This window comes from Tupaia chinensis, unplaced genomic scaffold (genome assembly GCF_000334495.1).
Source record: "Tupaia chinensis unplaced genomic scaffold, TupChi_1.0 Scaffold000093_1, whole genome shotgun sequence".
Taxonomy (NCBI): Eukaryota; Metazoa; Chordata; class Mammalia; order Scandentia; family Tupaiidae; genus Tupaia; species Tupaia belangeri.
The window spans coordinates 10,987,319-10,996,211 of record NW_006159555.1 but is presented as its reverse complement, the minus strand read 5'-3'; the positions used below and the strand labels follow the sequence as shown (position 1 = coordinate 10,996,211).

General features: G+C 46.6%; 1 protein-coding gene across 4 annotated transcripts in view; it reads left to right on the top strand.

Moving 5' to 3' along the window:
• Window positions 1–164: 164 nt before the first annotated feature.
• The window catches only part of FAM219A (family with sequence similarity 219 member A), a 60,512-nt gene continuing 51,783 nt past the window's right edge, over window positions 165–8,893 (top strand). For 2 of the 4 annotated variants that reach the window (XM_006143128.3, XM_006143125.3), the window contains exon 1: window positions 166–367. In XM_006143128.3, the coding sequence (XP_006143190.1) occupies window positions 308–367 (60 nt within the window). In that variant the 5' untranslated portion in view covers window positions 166–307. Of the gene's footprint in view, window positions 368–8,893 lie in introns of all 4 variants that reach the window. The other 2 variants (XM_006143126.3, XM_006143127.3) reach the window with 2 other exon arrangements.

The following is an 8,893-nucleotide window of genomic DNA, read 5'->3' as shown; positions in this document are numbered from 1 at the left end:
GTGGGCCGGAGCCGCTGACAGGGGGCGGCGGCGGAGGAGGAGGCGAGGCAAGACCTGCGGCTCGGCCTGGCCGCAGCCGCGGTAGCTCTAGGCAAGTCCACCGAGCCACTCCGGCCTCAGCCTGCCTGCGAACCTCTCGCCCCCGCCCACCCTTTCAATCGCCCGGTTGCCGGCTCTCCTGCCCGCCGGACTCGTCCGGGGTGGCCTAGTCTGCACCACCCGCCGGGCTCCTGGGGCCGCCGCCCCGCGCGGTCCTGTTGGCGTTCCTGGCCGCGCCCGGCCCCTGGCCCACTCGCCCGCCGGCACCATGATGGAGGAGATCGACCGGTTCCAGGTGCCCACCGCGCACTCGGAGATGCAACCGCTGGTGAGGGGGCGGGCGGCGGGCAGGCCAGAGCCGGGATGGGAGGCCGCCTGAGGGGGAGGGAGGGAATCAGGCCGTGAGGATGTGCGGAGGGAGCATCACCGGATGGGGCAGAGAGCCTTGAAAACGCATTGCCGGAGGAGGGAGACTTGCAGGACGAGAAAACCATGGGGGAACCCTCAGGGTGAGAGCATAGGGTCCTGTAAAGGCAGACAGCGCCGTCTGCGGAGGCAGAACGCCGTCGGATGGAACCGAGGAGGGCACAATGGTGCACACCGTTAGTGGAGGCCCACAGCGGGGGATGCGAGGAAACTGTCATGAGGAACCGCCAGCTGCGGGCCCAGGGGGCTGGGATGGGATGTGGGAGGCGTTTAGCCTTAGAGGCCTGGGATTCTCAGGGCGGAGAGGAGGCCTGGGGAGCCGTCTGGCTAAGGTACTGGGAACAGGCTTTCAGAAGACAAGGGGCCTGCCCACCAGTCCACTGGATATGGATAGGGATGCCGGCCAAGGGACCAGTGGGGACAGGAGGTAGTGCAGGGCCTGGGAATTCCGTTCTCCAGAGGAGAGTACAGGCAGTTCAGGTTGGGGGTGTTGGAACTGGGGAGGAGAGTGCGAGGCGGAGAAACTGGAGTGCAGATCAGAGCACTCTGGAACCGACCGGAGAGGAGGTGGAGCCGCCTGTGGCCACTGGTTTGGAAGAGCCCCATCATCCTAGGCCTGCGTGCTTGGAGTCCTTGCTGGGCGCGGATTCTGCTGCCTTTCCGCGGTCCCGGAGTCAGGAAGGAATGATGTCATTGCTGCCTGTGCGAAGGGGATGGAAGGGGGAGGGCGACGCGGGTGCACCGAGGCCAGGCCTAAAGGAGACCATGCCCGCTAGCCACTGCTGTGAGGGTGGGGGACACCTGACTGGCTTGTGTGCCTGGCGATGAATAGGGGCGGAGGAGCAGACGCGGAGGCCTAGCCAGCTGGTAGAGAGGTGAGTTGGCGGGGAGGGAGCGTTTAGGCTCTGTTCGTGTTTCTCCTTTGGAGCCCAAGGGAGCTGGAAGGAAGCAGTGCAGGCTAAGAACCTCAAGGGTGGATGTCTATTCGCTGATCTCTGCTGGAGCCCAGCTGAACTCTCCAAGTCCTGAAGTTCTGGGGCTCTTCATGTTAGGACACAAACATAGGAGTAACCAAGAGCAGGTTCTCTACCCTTGGGCTGTGCAGCCCCCTGATGGGCAGATGTGCTTTGCGACTTCCTGAGCAAGTAACTTTCCCATTATAGCAGCCAAGATGGGTCTTGGCAGGAACCCGAGACCTCTATGCCACCCCTTTTGGGAGGTGGTAGAAAGATTCATTAGTGACTACCTATCCAGAGATAAGTGCCTTTTTTTTTTCCCTCTCCTTTTGTAACTATTTGGACAGTTCTAGAATTTCAAACACAGATGCTTTACAAAAGTGTACAGTATGAAACTAGCGAGAAAGATGCTGCAGGACTTTTTTTTTTTTTTTTTTTTTTTTTTTTTTTTTTTTTTTTTTTTTGCCTGATGCCGTTATCAGATTATTTGGGAGAGAAAAAAATCCTGGAAAGAAGTCCATCCCATGAACTTGAAGAAAGGCTTTGGGTTACATTAAAATAATTTTTCTTTTTGAGTTTTCTTTCCAGCCAACTTGGCTTGTTAGACCAGACTGCCCTTCCAGTTCTAAGCATTTGCTCAAGAACCCAAAGGGAGGGTGAGTGAAGGAGGAGGAGATTTAAGAAGAAGGAAACAATGAGTTGATTCTGGTGTTCCACCTGGGATTCTTGAGAAGGGAGGCAATAGCTATTCAAGGAAAGGGAAGAATGACCACTAGGATCTCTCAGTTGTCCTTAGTATCTCTATTACTGCCTGAAGTTCTGAATAGTGTTTTGACTGGGTAGAGAATTCCTGAGCCATTTCTGGATCTGCGTGACTCTGAAGTAGGAAAAGTGCTTGTAACAAGGAGGCAGGAGGCACTTCCAGGATAGCTATGGCTTTCTTCAGACCTATTTTTTTCAGGGCTAATGTAGCCCTTGTCTGCAAGAGACTCCTTTGCTGAGGTTGAGTAGGAAGGAGCCTTATGGAAATAGTAGTATAGATACAGTTATTCCCTATTTGTGAGTGAAGACATTGTCCTGCTTCTTGACCTCTGTCACCAGGTTATAGTCCAGAGGCATCTCAAAACTCCTTAAATGCCCAGTATATTGTTGAGACCAAAATAATCATGTGTGGTATTTCCCCAGGGGACTTCAGTTTGGTGTATAGGGAATCAAGATAGCATACTATAAGTAAAGGGCAGGAAGAGAAGGCAAAATGGCTCTTTAGGGGCATTTGAGAGGTACCAATTAGGGTCTCAGACTTAGACTAAGCTGCGACCTTCATTTTTTGCCATTATTTATTGAGACCTCCAGGAAATCTCTCTTCCCTGGACTGTTTTTCCCATTTATGAAGTGAAACAAACTATTTAAAACTTAAATAATAGCTCTGCATGCTCCTTTTCAAAGAATATCATAGAGACCTGATGATATTGATTTAGCAAATAAATTCATCAAATTATTGAGCATCTGTTCTGTTTCAGATACTACAGTAGGCATTAGAAACACAGTGGTTAGCAACACAGGCACAGATGTGGCCCTGCCCTCCCGAGGCTCACAATTCAGTGAAAGTTTATTTCTCTTGTCTACTCCCTGAGTGAACCAGCTAGACCCCCAGGGCAAAGTTGGGGCTGCCTCCTTAAGCCCCAAGGGAAATAGTATCAATATCATTGCCCCTTCCTGGACCAAGTTGTATGGACAGAAACCCGTCACTTAGGCTCCATCATCCAATAACCCTCACACACCCATAGTGGTGGGAAGAATCCAGAGGTCATTTCCTATTTGGAAAGATGAGTTGTGAGGGGAGAGCATTTTTATTTTATTTATTTATACTTTATTATTTACTTGGAAGAGAAACTCAAGCTAAAAGGAGGCCTGGGGGAGTGGCAGGAGCTGGGAGAGAAGGCACAGCCAGCAGATCTGGGTGTTTCCAAGGTGCTAATTTAAGCATTAGTTCTCAGCTAGTGGGAGGAAAAGGAAGAGATCCCTGTCCTGTTGTTGCTGCTGCTGTTGCCACAGCTGCATGGAACCTCCTTCTAGGGTGTAAGTTTGCCTGAAGGGAGTGACTTCCCTCCTTTCCCCATTACACCAATTACTTAATTGGCCTGACTGCATCTCAGCAGCTGAACCAGGCCAGGGCCTATGCCTGAGAGCTCCCAAGAGTCTCTTCCTGTCTCCTTATGAAAGGAATGAGAGCTCCTCCTGGAGAACTATTCCCTGGGCTCCACTCCTGCTGTGTCTATCTTCCAGACAATCCTGAGTGTTTTTGAGCATAGATTCTCCCAAAGAAACTGCCAGGGAATAGCCCACTTTGTGTCAGCTTTGTGTTCAAGCCATATACCTCACCGATCTAAGGAAGATCTCAGCTGCCCAGGGCTCTCTGTTGAGCAAGTAGGTTGAGTTTGGACTATTGCTTGTATGAGTAGCAGAAACAGGTTCTCTGGCCCTATTGTCTGTCTGTTTGGGAGCAGCTGGACAGTCTACTTCTCTTTGGCTGCAATTGAAGAAAGAGATTTGTTGTAAGTGGATTTTTAATTGTGTGAGACAACACCCTGTCTCCTATGCTCTCAGAGGCTAAAGAGGGTCTCTGTACACTTGAAAGAATTGCTATTCTGGCCTCACTGAAACCAGATTATTCCTTAACGTATCTGTTTAGTTCATGACCATTTCCTTTGTATCCACTCAGTTCCAGGTACTTTAAGGATACAGAGACAAGGCAGATGTCTCCAGCGGATGGCCAGGAGAGAGAGATGGGCTCAAACGGATACAGGAAATTTTTTAGATAGATTTCAGAAAAGAGCAGAAATAAATGGAGAGTGTTCTGAGAAAGAGTAACACCTCCTTTGGGAAAAGGTGAGGAATGCCAAGGTTCTGACCCTTTGACTTGAGTTTCATGATCTTGAGTTTCATGCTCCTACTGCCTTCTAAAACAGGGGTGGGGATAATCAGGACATTAATTCAGTGAGTGGGCCAAAGCAGTTCCTGAAAGTGTCATGGAGAACACTATAAAGATATTGAGTAGTCACTGTGGAAAACTGACCTACATGTATTCTTTGGTCTGGAAAGCTTAAGCTGCATCTTATAGTCAGGTGATTTTTTTAGGTGAAGAATGGACTATCCTAGTGGGTCCATGTGGTTCATGATGTAGCAGCATTTCTCAGGCTTCTGGGAAAGGCAAATCATTCTCTCTCTACATATATTGAAAACTGAAAGACCAGTAGGTGGTATTGCGATTAAGGTGCTGGACTCCCACTTAACCGACTGCGGTTTGAGTCCTGGACCTAGTAGCAGCTTGCTTTCTCACTTTCTCTCTCTCTTCTCTCTCTCTATCACTGGTGAGCACAAATGCCCTATAGCAAATTAAAATAATAATAAATAAAAATATTAAATAAATTAAAAAAAAACTGAGGATCAGGTTCGCTTAGGTGTTCAGTCCTTTACTATTTATCTCCTTACCCAACAAACACTAGGAACCTAGCCTCTGCTAGACATTGTGCTAGACTTAGTAACACAGAATTTTACTGCAGCGAGATGGACAGCCTAGAACAGATTGAGGTTTTACAATATAATGAGCACTGCAAGAGAAGTAAAAACTAAGGTTTTTCACATTTAAGGGCCAAAGGTAAACAGGAAGGGTTCTCATCAAGTAGTCAGAGATTTCACAGAGAAGATATTGCTGAACCCAGTCCTTGGAAAAGGAATAGAAGCTTGGCACACCAACAAGATGAGTGAGGGCAAGAATTGTAGGCAAAAAGCATGGAAGAAGAAGAATGAGAAGAAGAAGAAGCAAAGAAGAAACATTTGGAATGAACGAAGGAATGTAATTAAAGAAATAACATGATTGAATTTGAGTTTAGGTTATCACTTTAATGGTGGATGTGAGATTGGAGATTGGAAAACTAATACAGAGGTGAGTACAATAATCCGAGCAAGGTCCCAGCAGTTAGCGTAATGGCTATGTCGCTGGACTCCCATGTAGTCGACCGCAGTTTGTGTCCCGGACCCGGTGGCTTAAAACTCATGCCAGGTGCGTGTGCATGCGTGCCCAAGATCCCGAGAGGAGAATGGAGGAGAAGGGATTGCGGCGTGGCCATCCCCCCTGGGGGGTGATTTCTCGCTTTCTGTCTCTCTGTCTGTCCGGCGAGCGCATGCGCCCTATAGCAAAAACCTCTAAAAAAAACCCCAAAAAAACAATAATCCAAGCAAGAGATGATGAAGGCTGAAATAAAGTGGGTACAGATGGAGAAGTGGGACAGAGACATAGATACTAATAAAGTGGAATATGGAGAATATGGTACCTGTTTGGAGGTGGGGTGGATAGGTAGAGTCCAGGATAATTCCTAGGTTTCTGGCATGGAAACAGAGGAAGGGACCATCACAACCTCAGAAAATTCAGGGACCCATGAACCTCTTGGCCTCAAGGCCTGGTTATAACAGCGAAGACGGCTGTTTTTCTTTATTGCAATATCTACATTCTTGGGGAGAACCCAGGAGTCCTAGAAAGATAAAGGTCAAAGTGGGACCAGCACTACAGCTTCAAAAAGGTTGCCAAGAAATGTACTCACCCACTAGTGAATACTTTCCCCCTGAAACCTGCTTTGCCGAATGCAAGAGAATTGTGGCAGCGAGGAGCCCTAGTGGGTTTTTGTTGTTGTTTTCCCAGCAGCACTTTAATGACGGAAAAATAAAATCTTTTGTTGTCTGAGTGTTTTATGTTGCAGTTTCTGGCCTGGCCTTTTACCATCATTCTGGTCAAACCTATGATTTTATTTCTTACTAATTGACTGAGTGGCACCCTTCACTGATTTCTTCTAGAATGGATGTGTATTTTACTGCATCACTGCAAGAGTCAGAGTGGAAAAACACATGTACCTTCCTTTTCTGAGACCAGTATGAAAAGCTGTACGTAGGGTAGAAACAAACTGCTATCTTCCAGGCAATTTGTACCACGGGAGCAGGATTCTGAGATGGGATCACTCGGAAGTGAACCGGCTTTTCAGAGGCCCCAGGTGTGGCCTCTGCAGACAGGTGCTTCCATGTAGCTGAGGTTCAGGCAGAATCATTTTCAGCCTCCAGCTACTTGCTGCCCTTAACTGCCTGTATCCCAGAGTGAACAAAAATGGAAAACAGAGCCTTCTTCACTTGAACCCAGTTGGTCTCAGGGATCCTCTATTTTCCTTAAAAGGCCAGACAGAGTCTTAAATCTGGAAAGGGAACATGGATAAAAGTCAGCTTCTTGGGCTTAGCTGCTTTGGGCTTCCTGGCAGGGAAGAACTGAGGAAGGAGGCCCAGAGCACATAGGAAGGGGACAATCAAGTAATGCAGATGCCCAGAGGTGCTGACTGAAGGAAGCAGGAGGTGTGGCTTAGCAGGCTCCCAAGTCATTGTTTCCTAAGGAGACTCTGGTGGGAATCTGGCCTTCTGGGTGGGGGAGAGGAAGGAAGGAAGGAAGAAGGCAGAGCTCAGACCAGCTCTGATTCTGACTCTGCTTTGGAGTTTGGAAAATGGCACATAACCCAAAGGCCTCACTTTGGGGTGGCTAAGTAAGCTGGACTGCAGGAAGGCATCAGAGTGAAGTTGCCTAGGATGGAGACCCAGAGGGTCTAGTTTTGGGGGCAGGTGCGTGAATAGGAATAGGCCTGTAAAATTTCCCCCTAGCCTTTACATTTGTAGGAACCAGCTTCCAGAAAATATGTACTTGTATGTGTTGTTGCTCCTCAGAGATAACAAATTGAGCTTCAGCTGACTGTGATTATTGAGCATCAATTTTTAAGTTTCTCTGATGATGACAATAGTTGCAAGTATGAGGGGACTAACAGTCATGAAGGGTGTTCTTTGAGTGACCTTTCTAGCCCTGAGAAATGTAAATATGACAAGAGGCCACACTCAGGCAAAAACAAGCTCAGCTACTGTGGCTCCTTGCCTGATTTTGCCTGTTTGGCCCCAGATTCTTAGCAGTTATAAACAGAGTCCACCCTGTTTATTTATATAGAACAATACCTGAGGGATTACCTTAAGAGTTCTTGAATTAACTCATCAACTGTGGAGTGAGAACTGTATTTACAATGAAACATAAACATAATTGGGTCCAAGCTATAAATGATTTATAATTCCTGTATTAATTTCCAATTTTATCCTTATAAGGGAATTGGTGAAGCCATTCACCAAGCATGGCTTAGACCACATTTCCTATAAAATATTGTTAGAAATATTGGTCCTTTGAGATACTTTATGGGGGGAAAAAAATCTTCACAGGTAAATACCTTTGGGAAACACACATACATTAAACTATCAACAATGTCCACTAGCATTTTAAGGCTTTAAGAAGTCCTACAGTAAAGAAACATTTAACTAAGTAAGTCAGTGCTTTCCAAACTCATTTAACTATAGAATCTTTTCTCATGTTACATCTATTAACTTACAGAACCAATGTGTTTCATGGAATACTGTTTGGGAACCTCTATTCTGATCCAGTTTAGATTTATATTCTTCACAGCTCTTTGTTTTTAATAATTTTTTAAATGTAACTTCATTTATTTATTTATTTATTTTTAATTTGAGCAGAGAGGAACAAAGAGAAAGTGAGAAAGCAAGCCACCAGATCCGGGACTCGAACCACAGTCAGCCACGTGGGAGTCCAGCGCCCTTAACCACCATGCAATATGCTAGCCCCTTTTTAAATAATATTTTTAAAGCATTATTATTATTATTATTAAATTTAACCAGAGAGAGAGAGAGAGAGAAAGGGAAAGTGAGCCATAGCCTGGGACTTAAACTGCAGTTGGCCACATGGGAGTCCAGCACCTTCACAACCATGCCATCTGCCAGTCCCCTTCATAGTTCCTTGAAGCCTCTTTTTAACCCACACCATTTTGTCCCATGCTAATCTCTAATGGGAAGTTTGTTTTCAAGTCTGAACTTGTTTCATCTATAGAAAGATCTTACCAAATTTTGGTCTGAAGCAAATACTTCCAAGTGCTTAGCTTTTTTCATGATATTGCTAAGGAAGTTTTTACTTTCTGTCATATCTCTCTACCAGATGCTGGTTTGGTGCTTAACTTTTTTTTTTAATAGAGAGATTTTTGCTATAGGGCATGTCCATTTGCTGGAGAGACAGAGAGACAGAAAGTGAGAAATCATGTACTGGGTGGATGGCCATGCCAGAGTTCCTTCACCTCCATTCTCTTCTCAGGATTTTGGGCACGAATGCACACATGCATGGCATGAGTTTTAAACTGTCTGGTCCAAGACTCGAACCACAGTTAACTACATGGGAGTCCAGCTGATCCCGGTGCTTAACTTTTATTGGGGGAACAACTTCACTAAGATATAGTTATATACTGGGGGACCAGCAGGTGGTGTGGTGGTTAAGGCACATGGACACTCCCACATGGCTGACCACAGTTTGAGTTCTGGACCTGGTGGCTTGCTTTCTC